Source organism: Phocoena sinus, chromosome 15 (assembly GCF_008692025.1).
Source record: "Phocoena sinus isolate mPhoSin1 chromosome 15, mPhoSin1.pri, whole genome shotgun sequence".
Taxonomy (NCBI): Eukaryota; Metazoa; Chordata; class Mammalia; order Artiodactyla; family Phocoenidae; genus Phocoena; species Phocoena sinus.
In genome coordinates this window covers 24299652-24320280 of record NC_045777.1, presented here as the reverse complement: position 1 = coordinate 24320280, position 20629 = coordinate 24299652, and the positions used below count along the sequence as shown (strand labels likewise).

General features: G+C 45.3%; 2 protein-coding genes across 8 annotated transcripts in view; one reads left to right on the top strand and one right to left on the bottom strand.

Annotated features, from left to right (window-relative positions):
* ACSS2 (acyl-CoA synthetase short chain family member 2) overlaps nucleotides 1-1277 on the top strand; it is a 50673-nt gene extending 49396 nt beyond the window's left edge. For all 5 annotated transcript variants that reach the window (XM_032607081.1, XM_032607083.1, XM_032607079.1 and 2 more), the window contains 2 exons: nucleotides 190-264; nucleotides 405-1277. In XM_032607081.1, coding sequence (XP_032462972.1) covers nucleotides 190-264; nucleotides 405-532 — 203 coding nt within the window. In that variant the 3' untranslated portion in view covers nucleotides 533-1277. The remainder of the gene's footprint in view (nucleotides 1-189; nucleotides 265-404) is intronic.
* A 450-nt stretch (nucleotides 1278-1727) lies between these two features.
* Nucleotides 1728-20629, bottom strand: part of GSS (glutathione synthetase) — a 33535-nt gene continuing 14633 nt past the window's right edge. For 2 of the 3 annotated variants that reach the window (XM_032607092.1, XM_032607093.1), the window contains exons 3-13: nucleotides 17041-17186; nucleotides 14689-14764; nucleotides 14247-14386; nucleotides 13442-13558; nucleotides 10020-10100; nucleotides 9845-9922; nucleotides 8273-8339; nucleotides 5414-5608; nucleotides 4846-4927; nucleotides 3179-3368; nucleotides 1728-2293 (exon numbers count right to left, since the gene is read on the bottom strand). In XM_032607092.1, coding sequence (XP_032462983.1) covers nucleotides 2170-2293; nucleotides 3179-3368; nucleotides 4846-4927; nucleotides 5414-5608; nucleotides 8273-8339; nucleotides 9845-9922; nucleotides 10020-10100; nucleotides 13442-13558; nucleotides 14247-14386; nucleotides 14689-14764; nucleotides 17041-17186 — 1296 coding nt within the window. In that variant the 3' untranslated portion in view covers nucleotides 1728-2169. The remainder of the gene's footprint in view (nucleotides 2294-3178; nucleotides 3369-4845; nucleotides 4928-5413; nucleotides 5609-8272; nucleotides 8340-9844; nucleotides 9923-10019; nucleotides 10101-13441; nucleotides 13559-14246; nucleotides 14387-14688; nucleotides 14765-17040; nucleotides 17187-20629) is intronic. The other variant, XM_032607094.1, reaches the window with a different exon arrangement.

The window sequence follows — 20629 nt, the reverse complement described above, 5'->3', positions numbered from 1 at the left end:
TGAATTAATATAAAATGAGAGTGTAAAGAGACAATGTGTTAAAAGAGAGAAAGACAGAAATGAGCCTGAGAATGATTGTGGGCAAAACCTTGAAGAGGAAATAGGTTGGAAACAAAGCCATCTCTGCCTTGGTTTTGGGCAGCCTGGCTAAGGGTACTGAAAAAATGCATAATGATTTGTTGGTTACAGTTAGAGAAAAGATTGGCCCCATTGCCACACCGGATTACATCCAGAATGCACCCAGCTTGCCTAAAACCCGCTCAGGTATGTCCAGAGGCCTTGAGGGATTGGGACTGGATTTGCCAAGGCCCAGTGGTGGTGGAGTGTATGTGGATGGAAGTGTTCGGCAGGGCTGGAATGGGTCAGTGTTATCACCAGGTAACCAGAAGCCTGTGGTCCCCCAGGGAAAATCATGAGGCGGGTGCTTCGGAAGATCGCTCAGAATGACCACGACCTGGGGGACATGTCCACCGTGGCTGACCCATCCGTCATCACCCAGCTCTTCAACCACCGTTGCCTGACCATCCAGTGAACAGGACCCTGCCCATTACCCAGGATTCCCCCTGCTTGGCTTTCCAAAGTTTTGCCCACCCTCCCTGCCCTCATCCAGGAGTACTCAGGGCCTGTGCTGACCCACACCACCTCCCCGACGAGCTGTCTGGAACTGAGGACGAGCTTTGCCTCTGGGTGCAGGCAACTTCCTGCGACCGCCAGGCAGATGGGACAGGGCCCAGGTCAACCTCAGGCTGCTGTGCCCCTAGACTGCAAAGAGCCATTAGCGCCCAGAACAGTGACCTGAAGGCCATATCCCAAACCCAAGTTAAGTGTTCAGTGGGCAAGTGAGGGCATAGACTGAAGCAGGGAAGCAACTCTGTAATGCTATGTCAGCTCTCTCAGGAAGCATCAGTACTTATTTTGGGCATGCACTTGCCCTTAGAAATGCCTGTTTGTGAGTCCTGGAACAATTGATTATTATTTTTTAAACACTTTGCTGCTTCTGTTATAGGTCTGAATTCCCTTTTGTGCTAGATGGCTTGTCTGCCATTTGTTCCAGAGGCTGTGCAGGCAGTTTCCAGAGGGTTTTCAGATCATTTGTGTCTTAGCAGGAGTAAATGTGTTATGTTCCTAGGACCAGAGGAGCTTGATTTTCTTGTCCTCTTTTCCCACCCTCCCCTGAACAGAGTCTTGCCCATGAGAGACATTCTCAGATGAAGCTCTCTTTTCTTGCCTGTTGTACTCAAGCGCTGTGGTTGTAGGAATAAAGTCTGTGACCTCAAGAAGGTGGTGACTTGCTTTCTTGGTTATCTTACAGGCTGTGTACTTGCTAGCTGTTATGACTTGTGTGGGGAAGGGGAGTGGTTTTCCTCAGGAGTACCCCAATATTCACCTTCTAGAACTTTTGGTTTAGGCAGAGCTAGGCAGGGCTTCCAGGCCCTTTGACAAGCTCCTGAGCTAATCAGGAAAGCAAATGAAGCAGGATTACAACTGTGATGTCCCATCATGGTTGCCTTCCCTCCTGGGCTCCTGCTAGAGACCTTCTCTCTCCCCTATGATCCTGTGGGAGCATTAGTGAGTGACTAAGGATTGAAATTTCAGGGTCCTATCCATAGGGTCAGGAGCTAGGGAGACTCTGATTACAGCCAAGTTACTTCCCCTGCTCCAATCTACCTGAAGTGGCCCGACTCAGATTATAGCTTCTCCCTCCCCTAAATGTACAAACCAAGGAATCACAGAATCAACAAAGTAGTTTTATTTAAGGCAGAGGTGGGAAAAGGCTGTGCCCCTCTACCCTTTTCCTCCTACCCCTCAGTCCTATCCCAAGTCAGACACTGGAACTTGCTGGAAAGGCTGACAATGGGCTAACAGGAGGGTGGCAGTGTTATGGTCCCTTACCTCAGATCAGTTTCTTTTCAACTGTACCCACACCCTGAGGATTTAGGGGCCTCTAGATTGCACCTAAAGGAAACACAGCTTTTCTGGTTCTCAGATGGGAAAGCTGTGGGGAAGGTACCCAGCTGACCCTTCCATGAAGACCCTGGAAATCTCTAGAAGAGATCAACCTTCCCAAGGTAAGGGGAGGGCAGCCCCTCAGGAGGGCTAGGAGAGGAATGATAAGTACAAAGGATAGAAGGTCTTTCGAGTAAAGTCTGGGCAGGCCTCGCTGTGTCATCACACAGGGTATGGGTTGTCTAGGACTGCCACTCCTGCTGCCACACCACCATCAGCATGCTCGATGGCTTTGGTTCGAAGCAGATGTCCCACGTGCTTGTTCATCACAAGTGTCTTTCCCTGCCTATAGAAATGGGAGCAGGAGACACACAACTCCATCACCTGGACTCAGCCCTCAAACCCAAGACCTTCACTCGTCCCAGCTGAGCTGTACGTGGGTGACTGACTACACCTGAGAAGGTGCTAGGATTTTTGAATCAGATTTGGGTTTGCCTCCTAGCTTGGATATTATTAGCTCTGTGTCTTTGAGCAAGTTACTCAGCCTTTCTAAATATCAATTTCCTCAGTTTAAAATAGGGATAATACCTCTCACTTTGCAAGATGGTCACGAGGAATGAATAAAGCAGGAACAGCACTTAGCATGATGCCAGGCTCACATTTCATGTTCTGTAGCTGTAAATTTCCTTCCTACCTCTCAAGATGGCTGTGGTGGGGGTGGGGTGGGGGGCTGGGGAGGAACTTGCCAGCAGAGATACTGTAAGGAGAGTGCTTGGAGGGGAAGATAATAGAGAGGGCAGGCTCTGGTGGGGAGCATGGTAGGATCTGGAATTCCTTGCGCTGATCGTGGTGTGAGTATTTTGCAGGAAGTGGTATGAGGGACCAGGAACTGTTCCTTACAAATTCCCCAGTCTTCCTCTTCCTGATTCTTTAGTGCTCAAATCCAAACCCAGGGGCCACTCAGCTTTTCAAAGCCACTGAGTATCCTCTAGCTGGCCCATCCTACCTTTTCCCAGAATCCCCAGTGGCCTAGGACTGGACCCAAATTCTTTCCTTCCCTGGGGTTTCCCAGTCCAGGGTTATTTTCTCACCCATCTTGATACTACTTGGAATTTCCTTTATAGTTTCAAAGCACTTCTCATCTGGGCTTCATTTGATAGCCTTGTGAGGTGGGCAGATCTTGGATCCTTGGCCTCATTTACTAGATAAGGAAACACACTGCTTGGCTCACCTGACATAGACCCCGAAGATGCCCAGCTCTGAAATGCATTGGACCACTCGGGCAGGGCTGCCAGGTCGTAGTAGACAATTCCCAAAAGGTTCAGGTTCTATCTTCTCCATGAGGATGTAGGAGGCTCTCTCCTCACTGTCCTTCAGCCGCTCCAGGGCCTGTACCATCTCCTCCCCGTATAGGTTGTTACCTGCAATTCCACTAAGCAGTCACCCTGGACCCTCTCCCCACCTTCTCCACCCTATGCTCCCACTTCTAGGGCCACGTGGGCAAGTCAGGAACCTCAGTTCCTGACACCAGCTCAGTGAACCCAGGGCAGGCCTGGCTTCCAAGGAAGAAATGTCACCTTAACAGGAGAGCTCTTACACAAGCGAACACACCTTCCACCACACCATCCTGCCCTGGTTCTCTTCATATCTGTTTATGGCTGTTCCTTCTCAGCCTTCCTGACTGGCTCCTGCCCCTCTTAAATACTGGGGTTTCCAAGGAATCAGTCCTTCACCGTGTTCTCTCCTCCACGTATATACTTTTTTTTCCAGGGAGATCTCTTCCAAGGCTTCATCTATATCCTATAACTTGTTTACTCCCAAATCTCTAACTAAAGCTCCCTGCTCTAGACATCACAGATATCCCATGGGCTCCCAAAATAAACTCAACATGTCCAAACAGAACTCATTACTTCTGCCTGACTCTGCTTCTCCTGGAACTTCCTACCCTCAATCAAGTGAAAGGCATTCTTGAGTCATTTAACTCCTCTCTTTCCATTACCTGTCGTGAACTTGGACATGTCTCTTCAGTTTGTACTCCACACTGTCATAAGCCCTAGCCCAGCCTTCTACATTGCTCTCTGGACAACTATACCCGTCTCCTCTATGGTCTCTCTGCCATCAGTGTCTCCCTACATTCCAGGACACGCTCTACCATGGCTGAAACATGGATCCTAGATCAATCATGTGTCCCTTCCCTCCTTAAAACTTTCTAATGGCTTCCCGCTACCCTTAGGATAAAATCCAATTTCCTACATATATTCAACGTCCTTTATAATCAGGTCCCAAACCATCTTTTCCAACCCAAATCCCTGCCTTCTCTCACCTCCCACACTGCACTCCAGCCTGACCAGTTACTCATTAATCTCCAAACATATCACACTTTCACGGACCAGTGCCTATGCCCGAGGTTGCTTCTTCTGTATGGAATACTCTTCCCCCTTTTCCACCTGGGAAACTGGTACCTAACCCTTAAGGCCAAGATCAAAAACCATCTCCTCTGGGTCAGGAGACAGACATGATCCCTGCCCTCAAGGAGTTCAAACTAAGCAGGAAGATATCCAACCTCCTGATATGCCTCCATCCTGCTTCCCCACAATTCACCCTCAGGCACCTCAGACTACACTTGCCCAAACCCTCCAGTGCTGGTTAATCACATTCCCTTGTGCACGGGCATTTCTGCAGTGTAGTGGTTATCACGTTCGCCTCACACATTCCCTTGTGCTCCACTGCACTTGACCAAAGGGTCTCCTGGGACACTGTCCAAGGTGGGGACATGTGTCAGTTCCTCTTGTATCCCCCAGAGCCTGGGACCGTGCCCATAGCAAGTGCAGATCAGCACTGGTGACAGCCTGCTGGCCCCCTTTCACTGAGCAGCCCTGCAAAGGGGGAACCACCTACCTCCACCCTCTCTCTGGGGCTTTAGCACGAAGCAGCTAGGGGCAGCAATGGCCTCAGTGATAGCCTGGTCCCCTTCTTCACCCTGGCAGGAGGCAAGAAAGCAGTCACTAGCAGTCTTGGGCCAAAGAGGCAGGAGCCAAGGTCCTGCTGGTTGTGTAGAGCAGCATCAGAGGAAGAGCAGGAGGAGGAAGAGCCATAAGCCCCTTTAGGCTGGATGCTACTATCTGGATATGACCCCAGCAAGCCCCCTGTAGCAGTGAGTACAGTGACAACAAGCTTTCTTGGGCAACAGTTCAGGAGCAGCAGGAGGTCTGGAAAACGGGTACAGATATTCCTCAATTCTTGCTGTCTACCTCAGCCCCTTCCCCTGGTTACCGTCCCCATCTCCACCTTTGCTGTGGGAGCTTACAATGGATTCCAGCCCTCCTTCCCAGGGCTCTAGGGGTTTTCTCAGAGCATCACTGACCCAAGTCCAGCCCAGTGCCAGTTCCAGCCTCTGCAACACATTGGGCTCTGGGTCCCTGATACCTAGGGGGCCTGTGGTGGGAGAAGCGGGCTGTCCACGCACCATGTCCAGTGAGTAGAGGCCAGCAAAGGTGGCACGGAGGCGGGCCACGGCCTCAGGCTGGCCGGGGAGCAACACCTCCAGCATGCCTGATCTGCTCAGCTCCTGTTGCACCTTCTTAGTCCCAGCCAGCTGCGTGGCAATGTCCGGGCACTTGACAGCACATGACCTCTCCAGCAGCAGCCGTGCTCCCCAGTTCTGCAGAGAGAAGAAACCAAAAGGAATTCTACTTTATTTTACTTTGGCTGGCCTTTAATGAGCATCCTTCAGGTGTCAGGTATCCTCACATTCATTATCTCCCAGGGTTATTGCAACATCCTTTTGAGGCAGGTATGGCCCCTCCTATTATGCAGGATTCTTGCCCTTATGGAGCTTATGGTCTAGCACAATGACACATGACTATAATTAAAAGGGAAAATGACAAAAGGTGAAAAGGTGTAGAACAGTTGATGAAGAGGTTTGAAAGGGGTGGGACACTTGTTTATGAGCTCAGCTTCCTACTGTACTACAGATAAAATACAAACTCCTTACCACGGCCTATAAGATCCTGTAAGGATCTGCTTCTTGTCTCCTTTTCAACCTCATTCCATGCCATCCCTCCACCTCACTCCCACCTTACAGCCACACAGGTTTGTCAATCCTCAAACACAAATGTCATTTCCACCTCAGGGCCTTTGCATTTGCTGCATTTCCCTCTGCCTGGAATTCTTGTCATTTTGGCTTTTCTGATGGATGGCTGGATCCCTCTCATCCTTAAATCTTGGCTCAAAGTCATCTTCTCAAACCACCCTATTTAATGTGGGTTTCCCCATAATTCTCTGTGTTTCCACCCTGTTGTTTCAAAGAGTTTCCCCCAGCTAGAAAAAACCATTTTTTCTACTTTTGTTTACTTTCTGATGACCATCTCCCTGACCAAACTGTGAGCTCCATAAGGACCCTTGTCTGTCTTATTTCCTGTTGTATCCCTAGTGTCTAACACAGTGCCTGAAGCTTTGTAGGTGCTCAATAAATATTTGTTATTGTTGTTTAATGAGGTGAAATTGAGTGGACAGGTAGAGTCTAACAGGTGAGACTCAACAGGGAAGAGGTATTAAGGTTAACAGAATAATATGAGCAAAGGCCTGCTGGTGAGTAATCGCAGGATGAGTAGTCTGGTGGGCCAGGAGTTTAGGGTGTGAGAGGCAGGAAAACAGCAGAGGATCATGCCTCCCAGCTCTAGTCCCCATTCTCAGGCACTAGAGGGACAGTCTGTCCTTGACTCCAGACCACATCAAACTGCCCACAGCAGGATCAGGGCTATGGCCTGAGGAACACCCCCTCCCGCCATCCCACTCTCACCCCCCACGCATGCTGTCCTTTCTTTGATGTAGTCAGTCCACCTGCAGCATCTCTGCCTGGTCTTCACCAATAACCCCAGCCACCTAACAACTAGGCTAGTGTTCTGGGTAGAGTTAAAGGTACCCTGAATATCAGAGAAAAACCCAGAAAAGTACCCCATTGTGGGAAGTAGGGAAAGCAAAACTCAGAGATGAGCAGGGCCTTGCTCATGGTCACCTGGCAATTCACTAAGCCTAGCAGATTCACCTCCATGTCTAAAACTGGTCTGAGTTTCTCAGTTCCCTAAAAATGTTCTCCCCCTTATGCACTAATTTCCCTCCTTGTTACCTCAATAAAGTTTTCTTTGGCCCTTTCCCCAAACCCCTTGTCCTGGAACCAGGACATTTTCCCAATAGACAGTGGGATTGACAAACCTGTGGGGCTGCAAGGTGGGAGTGAGGTGGCGGGATGGCATGCAATGAGGTTGAAAAGGAGACAAGAGGCAGATCCCTATACAGCTGGGCCTTAGGGAGGATCTTACATTCAAAGAATTATCAATCTGGAAGGAGCTCCCTCAATTTTCTAGTATAGTTCCTCACCTTACAGAAACTGAGCCCAGAAAGGGTCAGGAACCTGCCCCTGGTCACACAGAGGTAGAGCCAAATGCTCATGACCCCTAGACTACTGCTTATGGTATTTTCTAACTTATTTTCTCCTTTACCTTCTCCCAACTGAAAGTAGGGCTTCTTAGCTTCTCCATGCTGTGGATTAGGGGCAGGGGGAGGAGAATGATATACTAGGAAAGCCACTGGACTGAGAGTCAGAAAGTTTGGGAGCTCTCTGTGGGACCTTAGATAAGCACCTGCATCTCTCAAACCTTAGTTTCTCCATCTATATAATGGGGATAATTACGCACCTCACAGAGTGGTTATAAGGATTAATTGAAATAGTGGATGTGGAATGTAATTTTGAAACTACCTGGTAGGATAGCAAGCTAAGGTGATATTATCATTACTGTCATTAACATGAATGGACAGCAGATAAAAACTTTCTGATGCAGATAAAAGAGAAGTAAGAGTTGGCAAGAAGGAAATGGTCAGTGGTGTAGTGGCACTGGTTTGCATTGGCTAGTGAGAGCTGACTGAATCCATCTCTTCCCAGCTCTGTTCAGAGATGTTAAGATGGGTAGCTTTGAAACTGGCCAGGATGGGAGTATTTGCAACCTAGAAATCAGAAAATGCTACAAATAGGGGCTTGTCTCCACAGAAAGATTGTTACACATTTACCAGCATATCCCTACAAACAGTGTGAATGGCTGGTGCATTGTGGTTTCCTGAGGATTCAGATTCTAGAAGATTGTGTGTAGAGGGTGAGAGGTAGCAAAAAGCTTGTGGGAGGACAGGAAGTTCCAGCAGCAAGTTCCCTCAGGAAGAACTGAAGCCAGAGCTCAGGAAATAACCTAGGTTGTTCTGACACCTGAGTTCAATCTCTGAAGAACGATGGTAGGTCCCAGAGGCAAAGAATGGTCTAACAGAAAGTACCAACCTGTAGACTGTAATGACTTGGCATGTAGCCATCCCGGAAGTAAACCACAGCAACTTCCTGGTCGTCCCTAGAACACAGGATGGAGAAAGCTGTTGTGTTAAATTAAAACTGATGTGTTCAGGGACTTCCTTAGTGGCGCAGTGGTTGAGAATCTGCCTGCCAATGCAGGGGACATGGGTTCGAGCGCTGGTCCAGGAAGATCTCACATGCCGTGGAGCAACTAAGCCTGTGCGCCACAACTACTGAGCCTGCGCTCTAGAGCCCACGAGCCACAACTACTGAAGCCCGTGTGCCTAGAGCCCGTGCTCTGCAACAAGAGAAGCCACCACAATGAGAAGCCCCCACACCGCAACGAAGAGTAGCCCCCACTCGCCCCAACTAGAGAAAGCCCGCATGCAGTAACGAAGACCCAACACAGCCAAAAATAAATAAAATAAAATAAATAAATGTATAAGAGATAAAAAATAAAATAAAACTGATGTATTCAGTGGTTCAATCTATTTCAGGGTGCATCAAAATGCATTTGGCTTCTTTCTTTGAAAGTCATTGCACAGGGGTAGCCTGAACAGGGATTCATTGGAAGTATGAAAGTAGACGCCCACACACCATCAATGCTTCCACTAAAAAATGGAGGTATGCAGTGGGGAATGCCTTCTAGTATTCCAGATCTAGAGTCATTCTAGTAAGGCCGAAGGCAACCAGAATCAAATGAGGTAAATTTTTAAAAAGTGGGCTCAAAATTACTGAGCAGCAGAATCATATTGCTATATATAATCATACTGCTGGCAAAACACACTTGTATTTACACTGCTTAAAGTAGCTGACTTTTTTAAATGGTAGGGGGTGAGGGTGGGGAGATGCAGAATATGAATCTAGTTAAGCCACATACTGTCTTTTTGAACTTCTTCCCCTTTTCTTTGATTTATTTGATATTGTTTGATTTATCTGGAAAGTAAATTAATGACTTTGTTTTGTTAAGATAGAAGCGCACTTTGAAAATAGTAAGTGGTATTGTGAAATGCCAGGAGGTTCTTAATTTTAAGAACCACACATTTCCAGGTCTAAATATGTGTGCTGTAAGCAATGCTACCCAAATATGTGATACTGAAGTCACTTGGTGGTGGCCCCTGAAGGGAAGCACAGGGCCTGGCTTGGAACACAAATCCAGGCCCTTTGAGATCTTGCATAAGACCTCAGAGAGCAACTCCCAGACCAATCAAAGAATGAGCTGGCTACTCCTCTTCCTCCTTGACTGCCCAACCCAACTGCCCAGGTCTGACTTGACTAGCCAAGAAGGCCAAGAAAACTTTTGGGAGCCCAGAGGCATATGAAAACCAAGGTTATCCAGAATGTCAATAGTTCTGATACAACCCGTTAGAAGCAGAACTTGGCTTGTCCAAAATTTCCTGGGATGGTGGGATATTTTCAGAGTTCACCCTAAAGTTCAGAGAGAAGGAAGCAAGCCATCACATCTCCCAGAAGAATGGATTATTTAGGGGAAGTGGGCAGCAGGATGAGTTTCCTAAATCAGCCCTCTATTGGATCCTTGGGGAATGCTCCCTGGACACTTACATAAACAGTCTTCGGTCCTGGTCTAGAGACCCCTTTTCAGAGACATCTTCAAACTTTCGCCGGATTACATGGATATTCCTGGGAAAGATGGGCAAGGCTCAGAGTGGATGCTCTGTTCTGAGTGGCTCTCCCCAGTCCTGGGGCTACATCTGGAGGTCTCCCCTCCTTTACTTACCTGGCCAGTAGCTCATTCTCTATGGCACGCTGGTCAAATATATTCCTTTCCTTCTCTTGGGCAATCAGTAGCACCCGAGCACTGGGGAAAGAGCACAGGTGGCCCAAGGTGGCTACAAATCTTGTCTTCCCTTCATCCCACCCCCTCAGAAGTGAGAATGAGAACACGGCTTCCCTGAAAGAGTAGATATTCTCTCTACTCAGGACTGCCTCAGGATAGACACCTGAGGCTACAACACATTATTTCCTGAATATAGAAAACTTGAAAAAATGGACATGTCTCTGCCCCTTCTCCAGTAGGTAGATGAAATATTGTAATGATGTCAATCTTCTGTGCAAATTAAAATTTAGATTTAAAACCATCTCAAAAACCCAAGAGGACTTTTTCTTAGAATTTAACATAATGATTCCAAGTTCTTCTGGAAGAATAAAGATGTGAGAGTACTGAAGAATATTTTGTAAAAGAACAATGCTGGGAGTTAGGGGATAATGACCCTATTGCTAGATTGTGAATCATATAATAAAAGAGTGTGTGATTCTTTCAAAAAGAAAAAAAAAAGAATAGCTCAATGGAATCCTCAATGGAATCCAACAGAAACACTATAGAGAAAACTATGAATAAGGCATTATCTCCTGGGGCCTCCCAACATTTCTGTGAGGTACACAGGGCCACGTTTGGTCCCACCGTATTAATGGGATCACTGGGGCTTACCTGGCCTCTTCCTTTCTGCTTATCCACATGTTTCTTAAAGGAGCAAGAGCTCGAGGACTCAGGGAAATGCTAATGTCAAAGAATTGTCTGTTTGGCTACCGACCAAGCTGTTTTCAGTTATCAAGAACAGGTCCAGGTGTCTCCCACCAGACTCTCTTAGTGTCACTGCTCAGCAGTACCAAACTCCATTTTTGCTGTAGCTGTATTGCTCTGTGCCCAAGGCTTCTTGCTGAGCTCTTGGGTGGGCAGACTTGGCTTAGGATTTTAAGTGTGGATTCCTGACCTCCCATACTTGGCCTCTTGTCTATCTTTGCTTCTCCCTCCCTCAGCTGAACCTCTTGGACTACACTCTGCCTGACTCCTTTCCACTTAACTAAAACACAGGTCCTAGTATGCCCCTTCTCCTGGCCTGCCTGAGATCTCACAAGCCATCTTGCCCTGAGAGAGTCCCGAGGGCCAATGACCTTGCTCTTTACTTTGTAGCCTGATCTGCTCTGCTCATGAGTGGGAGGTGGCACTTGGCCCAGGCTGGCCCACCTCCAAGAAAAGGTGGAGGAGAGGCTGTAGGTTAAAGTGGAACTGCATGCTCTGGTTAATGAAGCCTCCTGCCAAATAATCGGACTCAGACTCGGAAAGCATATTCTACCTCCTCCTGCCTTTAATTCTGAGCAGTCTCTTGACAGCAGGTCTAGGAAAGTTATCAGCTAAGGGAGGTGAAGTAGCAGCAGCATGCTGACTGGGAATGAGGACGCCAGAGTCCCAGTGCTGGCTTTGCCAGTGATCTATGGTATACCCTTGGGTAAGTCAGTTCCTTTCCTTGGGCCCTGATTTCCCCATGTATAAGATAAGGGTGTTAAATAAATCATAGTTCCCAACCTTTTATATCAAGAATCCCCTTTTCTTATCCCTACTCTTTCTAACCACAGACACTATATTTTGAAAGAGTTTGAATAAATGTCTAAATTGAAATCATTTTCCTGGCTTAATTTTTTAAAATTCTTTTAAAATATATGAGATAATTGATGAAAATTCATCTGTTCTACAAATGCTCGCACCTCAGTTTTTCAGTCTATACTATGGGACCATTCCTTTCAGAAGAACAGTGTAGTAGAGAGAACACAGGCTTTAGGGGCAGATAAACGTGAATTCTAAACTTACTAGCTGTGTGACTTTGGGCAAGTTATTCAACCTCTCTGAGCCCTCCGTTTGGTCTTCTGTAAAACAAAACTCTTTAAATGGTAGTAATTATTACTATCATTATCGTTATTATTGAGAGTACCATATAAAGACCCTCACTGAATTTTTAAAAGCATTTTTCAAATCTATGATTTCATTTAATTCTTACTACCACCCTTTTAGGTATTATTATTACTCCCATTTTACAAGTTTGGAAACTGATGTTCAGGGAAAAGAACAGACTTTAGCAAAGGTCATATTTGGGTCAGCAGAAGTGCCTATTTGACTCTCAAAATGAGGGAATCCACTCCTGGCTCAGGGACCCCATAGCTCCTACCTACCAGTGCCTAATTCTGAGCACACAAGTCTTTTCTCTCCATGTTATTCACAGCCTGGCTAGAGAAACCCTCTGCAGCATTCGTCTATCAGCAGGTTCCCTAGCTGACCCATCTCCTGGCTTCACTCTTAAAATACAACCTAGCCAAGAGTTCTACTTGAAAAAATATTTGTCTGATGACTTCCAAATGCTCAGAGTCTGAGGTTTCTTGAGTCTTAGTGAGGCTTAATAAGCCCAGAGAGGCTCTCTTGGAGGCAATAAAGTGATTAAGAATGCAGGTTCTAGAGGGAGATGGACTCTGGGCTCTACCACCAACTCACTACTTGACCTTGAACAATGCACTTCACCTCTCTGAATCTCAGTTTCCTCATCTTTAAAATGGGGGAGATGAATAATATCTACCTCAGAGTGTTTGAATTTAGGATTCAATGAGATCCTGTATGTGAAGAGCTTAGCACAAAGTGTGGCACTAGTAGATGCTCATTAAGGGTAAACTATTAATGCTATATTAACATAGCAATAACTGTTAGTACAGTGGCCGCTCACTTATCCAGAAGTCATATCTGGAACATCTAGCATCTTTACACATCTGGAACATGGTTGAGAAATAGGAAGGAAGCAAAAAAATGCCTCTGAACAGATACTATAAAATCCCTAAATCAAAGTTTATGCATTTACTCATCAAAAAGGCCCTCACACTCATTAGACACAAATATAACAGATCATTTGCTTTCCCAAACTACAAATCAAAAAGGAGGTATAAGGATGGCAGTGGAGATTCTAAATTCAAGCAAAGTGACAGCAGTAAGAAGAGCTGTTAGTAGGAAAACAGACAGAAAAACTATGAAAAACAGAATAAGAGCATAAAGCCTAATAACTGGGGCCATTAGTGCAGGCAAACAACTTCACATGCCTCTCTCACTCCAGGTAGCACCCCTGCATTACATCAAGATGCAATCACTGACTGTCATAACCATCACCTGTAGCCAATGAGAAAAGATTAAATTATTATCAGCATCTCTTATTTAAGAAGGAAGCCCAAAACTCCATTAAAATAATTTTGGTACTTCAAAGAGTAAGCTTCTATCTCAAGAAAAATTCCCTCATGATTTCCTAATGATGTCAGGCAAAGAAGTTGCTGCATCCATGAATGCTGAATCTAAAGCAGGATTCTGCTGACACTTTTTCTTCCCCTTACTTGGCTGAGCCGTAGAGTTCCCAGGCTTTGGCAATCCCCATGGCCAATCCCTTGCTGGGATTATTGGAGAGGATCTTGGCAGCTTCTTTGGTCTTACCCAGGACATTGAGAACATGTCTGTTGAAAGAGAGATGCCTACTTAGTAACTGGATGGACCCGGAAGACCCTTCTGCCTGTGACTCATAGACAATTATAGGAACATCACTTTGAGAGTCAGCTGAGCACTAAAAAGCATCCTACCATCATGCTCTTGTAGGATCCACCTCAGGCTGGAATGTGTTGGGCTGCCCTAAGCCTGGCCCCTCGTGTACATGCCCAGAGGAGCCCTGAGACCCTGTGTTTCCACTCCACACAAGCCTCCCAATGAACTGAAACCCCTTTACCTGAGCCCCAGGTACTGTCTGGAATCCAGCTACAGACCATCTGGAATCACAGCAACCTGGAGCATCACTACTGACTAGAAGTGGATGTTGCTAGGGTCCAGCGCTCAGAAGGGAAGCCCCTGTTCCCTCTCTGCCTTGGATTCTGACCTCATTTCAGGCCTCTTTCTTACCTCAGGACCCTCAGAGATACTGTTCCTTCTGCCTGGAATACTAACTTGTACAATGAAGGGGCAGGACCAGATGAACCCTGAGGTTCCTTCTTTTTATGACACACCGAGACTTAATTACAAGTGGAAACTGTGCTACGAGGTGGAAACACATGACCCAAGGCCCAGGAAGGCACAGTCAGCATTGGAGATCCCACAGTCAGCTCATCAGACTGACACCTCACTAGTGTGCCCAGGATTGCCCAAGGGACCCACCGATGCACAGCAGGGGTCCGGGAGGCTAGGCCCCCAAAGCTGGCGGAGATGGTGTTGATTTCAATCTGTTTCAGGGCTGCAGAGCCATCTGCGTTGCGCTGGAACATGTAGTCTGAGCGATTCAGGCCCAGGAACACCGTCTGTGGGGAAAACTGAAGGCTGAGGACATTTGCCCAGGGGCTGACTCTGAGGGCCTAGCCACAGAGCAGACAGGTACCATGAACTCTATGCAAAGGTGCCAGCTAACACTCCCAAACCCAGTGGAATCATTCTTTGGGACATTCCAGGATTGGCCACTAATGTATAAACCCAGTGGGGACCAATGAGAGGCAGATTCCCATGAGCTCAGGGACTAGGCCAAATTCTTCTGGTTAAAAAAAAAAAAAAGAGAACAAGATGGGAGGGGCAGGTCCCAGACTGGGGTGAAATGGGGAATGGTTACCTGGGCAATGCCCTCTTTCAGGACTTGCTTGTGGATGTCAAAGAGATGAGCAGTAAAGTTGTCCCTTTTGATGGTGCTGAAAGAGGAAAGAGTATTTTCTAGGCTACATCAAACATTAAAGGTCAAGGATTTCCATTGTCTCCTGAATCCTCTCTGGGTCTACTGGCTCAAAATTGAACACCCACACCAACCCTGTAGAGAACAGTGGTTTAGAACCCAGCTTTAGAGCCAGATGACTTGGGTTCAAATCCCAGCTCTACCACTCACTATTGGGCAACCTCAATCATATCACCTCTATGCTTCAGTTTGGTCATCTGTAAAATGAAGAGGAATATAATTATATTTATAACAGAGAGTTGTAGTGAAGAGTAAATGAGATATTACATGTACAGAATTGAACATAGTGTGTGCTCCCAAGAAGAATTCAAAACTGGCATACGATATGACCATTGTGTAGTTGGTAAGCTTTCTAGTTCTCCATAGCTTCCCCTATGTTCTGGGACCTCCCAGGACAAGTCTTTTCCACCTCTTCCATGGCAGCACTCAGAGATTAGAAGACAGCAGTTATGCCCTGTGCCCCAAAAGGTTTTTCTGACTCAAGCTAAATATCCTAATTGTTTTCTTCAACCAGTCCTTATATGATGTGATTTCCTCAAGGAAGCCTTCCCTACCTGGGTCAGATCCCCCTGGTGTACACTCTCATAGCACTGTGGACCTCTCCTTTATAGTACTGATTGCAGTTGTAATTTTCCATTTTATTTGTGTGATGACTAGTATTGTCTCTCCTATTTGACTGTAAACCACATGAGGATGGGGACCATGTCTCTGCTAGCTCATCATCATGGCCCAGTGTGCTACTGTGACATGTGGCATGAGGTAGGACCCAGCCAGTATGGTTTTCTGGAGCCTTAGGAAGAAACACCCACAGGTAACTAACTTGTTGCCTCTCAAGATTCAGGGTGGTCTCTGCATGCCTGCTCAAGCCTAACTCTCAGGCTCACCTTGTTACAGGGACCCCACTGAGCCCATGTAGCTCAGGCCTGCCCTGAAGTTCCTCTCTCTCCAGCCAGCTCTCATGGGGTTCCGCAGCCCTTGGTGAAGAGGAGAGTCCCTAAGCTGGGACTCTCCTAGGCTGCTATTCTAGCTCATGTGACCCTGGGCCTTTTCACCCTTACAAGCTAGGGTTTGTATGTATTTCAGAGGAGAGGGTAATAGGGAAGACAGGGGTTGCAGAGATGGGCTGCAGGGAAGGTCTCACACATAAATGCAGCTTTAGGATAAAGGTCATATATCAGGCTGCTCATATTTCCCACAATCTAGAATCACAGGTACAAAAGCTGGGCCCATCCCGAGAAAGATCTGAAGAAAAGGTGGTGGAAAGGTTTGTACATTCAGGACTCAGTGGGTTTTTAGCTCCAAGTCAAGGTTTCCAAACTTCTTACCATTATGAACCCTTCTCGTTTTCACCCTCACACCAATGTGCACATTTTTAAAAGATTTTGTGGGGACTTCGCTGGTGGGCCAGCGGTTGAGACTCCGAGCTCCCAATGCAGGGGGCCCGGGTTCGATCCCTGGTTGGGGAACTGGATCCCGCATGCCGCAACGAAGACCCAGTGCAGCCAAATAAATAAATATTTTTTTAAAAAAAGATTTTGAAAAATTAATGAGACATGCAATCATATATATATATACACACACACACACACACATATATATATATTTAATTCTAACTTAATTCTAAAATAAAGAAATTTCCCTTGCTCCAGGGCCTCAAGGGGAAAAAAGATCAAAAGATCAGAGAGGGGGGGGATAGAGTGAGTCATTTCAGGGGTTCTGTATCCTCGTGAACTGGGTGTGGCCCAGTCTGCACCCCGTCCCACCCAGAGATAAGAGGCCTGAAGTGACAAGAAAGGGTCACTGCTTAAGAGAAGTAGGAAATCTGACTTTAAACCCATAACCCCTCCTGCCCTCTGTTTTCTCTCAAACTAGGTTGACTCTCCCTAATTACAAATGGAAATTTCAGTCTTCAAAGCAGGGGGGTCAAGGGTCAGAGAATCACAGAATGTCAGTGTTGGAAGGGACCTTAGATTTAGGCCAACCTCCCATTTTACAGATGAAGAAATTGAGGCCCAGAGAAAGAGAGGAACTTGCTTGAGGCCATATAAATAAGTGGTAGAGCCAGGGTTAGAAGCCAGTCTCCTAACTTCTATTCTACAAATGTTTGTTTCTCCTGGGGAGTACCTGTCCCCCACCCCACCAAGTCACCTGCCTGAGTAATAGCTCATGACTCCCCAGTCTTCCAATCTCTTGGTTCTAGCACCTCACAGCCCCCGAAGCCCCACTGCCCTGTACCTGGAGAGAGTTTGCTCCAGAAAGGCAGCGTTCTGGCTGACAGCATCCACCAGCAGGTTGAAGTCCATTTGTACAGCATAGGCCTGCTCCAGCAAGGCACTCGGGACCAGTGAGGGGAAGAGTGTGAATGGGGCATAGCTCACCACCTGATTGAGGAAAGAGTGCGCACGGGTAGAACACCTGTGAATGGGTTGTCTTCCTGCAAACATAACCCCATGGAAAGGGTGCCCTACATTTATTGAGGACACACAAACTACAGAATAGTGGTTACCTCTGGGAAGGGAGGGCGGAGAACAGGACGAGGAATGGGTATAAAGAGAACTTGCAGACTTTGTTTTTGGCCATTTTGCTTCTGATCTTTTTTTTTCTTTTTAATGTAAAGAGATAAAATATTACAAAGTCTAGAAGACAAATAAACCAAAAAATTATTGAGCACTGACTGTGTGCTCAGCACTGTTTTAAATACTTTACGTGGATTCATCATTTAACCCTATGAGAAAGATACTATTATTATCTGTACCTAATAAATAGGTAAGGTAACTAAGTCTCAGAGAGGTTAAGTAACGGGTCCAAAATTATATAAAGCTAATAGGTGACACTGGGATTTGAACCATGAATGTTACTAAACAACAACCACAATACACACACACGCACACGCACACACACACACTCACACATACTCTTAGCCAGTTCATATCCAAGCCCAGTCCCCTTGCCTTCTGGTTGGGGGAGAGGGAAAGTCCTGCAGGTAGGGCTGCAGCAGAAGTGGACTCTGGTCTCCAGAGAAGGAGCCAGGATTGGTTTCCCCCCAGTATTGGAGATGGTGACCCAGGTTGCCAGGCCTGGAGTTCAGCTGCATTCTGAGTTCTCTGGACTTTGGCAGAGCCAGGAAACCCAAATACTATCTAGAATACTATTTTTAGAAGGGGATAATGCATTCTGAGATTTCCAACAACAAATGAACTAGAACTTGGGTAACAGAAGGTAAGATGACTTTGTGACTTATATTATGACTTTGTGCTTATATTATGAAGCATTCCTGAGTCTAACCTCTGAGTTAATATGCTTGTCATTATAATAGTATGAGTTAAGGGTGTTAGAACTTGGCATTTATATATTTATTTTTTAAAAAATTATTATTTTGAATAGATAATACAAACACATGATATAAAATCAAAAAAGATACAAGGATGCATAGTGAAAAGTACATCTCACTCCCACCCTAGCCCCAATGACCCAGTTCTCCTCCCCAGAGGCAAATGGTATACTAGTGTCTCACATATCCTTCTAGACTAATGTATACGTATACATACATATTTTCTCTTTTTACACACACACAAGCATATAATACATACATTGTTCTGTCCTTAGCTTTATAAATATTTCAGAGACATTTCTGAATACATTCAAATAGAGCACTCTCATTCTTTTTACTTTATTTTTTTACATCTTTATTGGAGTATAATTGCTTTACAATGGTGTGTTAGTTTCTGCTTTATAACAACGTGAATCAGCTATACATATACATATATCCCCATATCTCCTCCTTCTTGCATCTCCCTCCCACCCTCCCTGTCCCATCCCTCTACGTGGACACAAAGCACCAAGCTGATCTCCCTGTGATATGCGGCTGCTTCCCACTAGCTATCTATTTTACATTTGGTAGTGTATATATGTCCATGCCACTCTCTCACTTCGTCCCAGCTTACCCTTCCCACTCCCTGTGTCCTCAAGTCCATTCTCTACGTCTGTGTCTTTATTCCTGTCCTGCCCCTAGGTTCTTCAGAACCTTTTTTTTTTTTTTTAGATTCCATATATATGTGTTAGCATACACTATTTGTTTTTCTCTTTTTGACTTACTTCACTCTGTATGACAGACTCTAGGTCCATCCACCTCACTACAAATAACTCAATTTCATTTCTTTTTATGGCCGAGTAATATTCCATTGTATATATGTGCCACATCTTCTTTATCCATTCATCTGTCGATGGACACTTAGGTTGCTTTTTGAATTATGGTTTGCTCAGGGTATATGCCCAGTAGTGGGATTTCTGGGTCATATGGTAGCTCTATTTTTAGTTTTTTAAGGAACCTCCATACTGTTCTCCATAGTGGCTGTAGCAATTTACATTCCCACCAACAGTGCAAGCGGGTTCCCTTTTCTCCACACCCTGTCCAGCATTTATTGCTTGTAGATTTTTTGATGATGGCCATTCTGACAGGTGCAAGGTGATACCTCATTGTAGTTTTGATTTGCATTTCTCTAATGGTTAGTGATGTTGAGCATCCTTTCATGTGTTTGATGGCAATCTGTATATCTTCTTTGGAGAAATGTCTATTTAGGTCTTCTGCCCATTTTTGGATTGGGTTGTTTGTTTTTTTGATATTGAGCTGTATGAGCTGCTTGTAAATCTTGGAAATTTATCCTTTGTCAGTTGCTTCATTTGCAAATATTTTCTCCCATTCTGAGGTTTGTCTTTTCATCTTATTTATGTTCTCCTTTGCAGTGCAAAAGCTTTTAATTTTCATTAGGTCCCATTTGTTTATTTTTGTTTTTATTTCCATTTCTCTAGGAGGTGGGTCAAAAAGGATCTTGCTGTGATTTATGTCATAGAGTGTTCTGCCTATGTTTTCCTCTGAGAGTTTTATACTGTCTGGCCTTATATTTAGGTCTTCAATCCATTTTGAGTTTATTTTTATGTGTGGTGTTAGGAAGTGTTCTAATTTCATTCTTTTACATGTAGCTGTCCAGTTTTCCCAGCACCACTTATTGAAGAGGCTGTCTTTTCTCCACTGTATATTCATTTTGTACATTTTATCAAAAATATGGTGACCATATGTGTGTGGGTTTATCTCCGGCCTTTCTATCCTCTTCCATTGATCTATATTTCTGTTTTTGTGCCAGTACCATACTGTCTTGATTACTGTAGCTTTGTAGTAGTCTGAAGTCCGGGAGCCTGATTCCTCCAGCTCCATTTTTCTTTCTCAAAATTGCTTTGGTTATTCAGGGTCTTTTGTGTTTCCATACAAATTGTGAAATTTTTTGTTCTACTTCTGTGAAAAATGCCATTGGTAGTTTGACAGGGATTGCACTGAATCAGTAGATTGCTTTAGGTAGTATAGTCATTTCCACAATGTTGATTCTTCCAATCCAAGAACATGGTATATCTCTCCATCTGTTTGTATCACCTTTAATTTCTTTCATCAGTGTCTTATAATTTTCTGCATAGAGGTCTTTTGTCTTCTTAGGTAGGTTTATTCCTAGGTATTTTATTCTTTTTGTTGCAATGGTAAATGGGAGTGTTTCCTTAATTTCTTTTTCAGATTTTTCATCATTAGTGTATAGGAATGCAAGAGATTTCTGTGCATTAATTTTGTATCCTGCTACTTTACCAAATTCATTGATTAGCTCTAGCAGTTTTCTGGTAGAGTCTTTAGGATTCTCTATGCATAGTAGCATGTCATCTGCAAACAGTGACATCTTTACATCTTCTTTTCTGATTTGGATTTCTTTTATTTCTTTTTCTTCTCTGATTGCTGTGGCTAGGACTTCCAAAACCATGTTGAATAATAGTGTTGAGAGTGGGC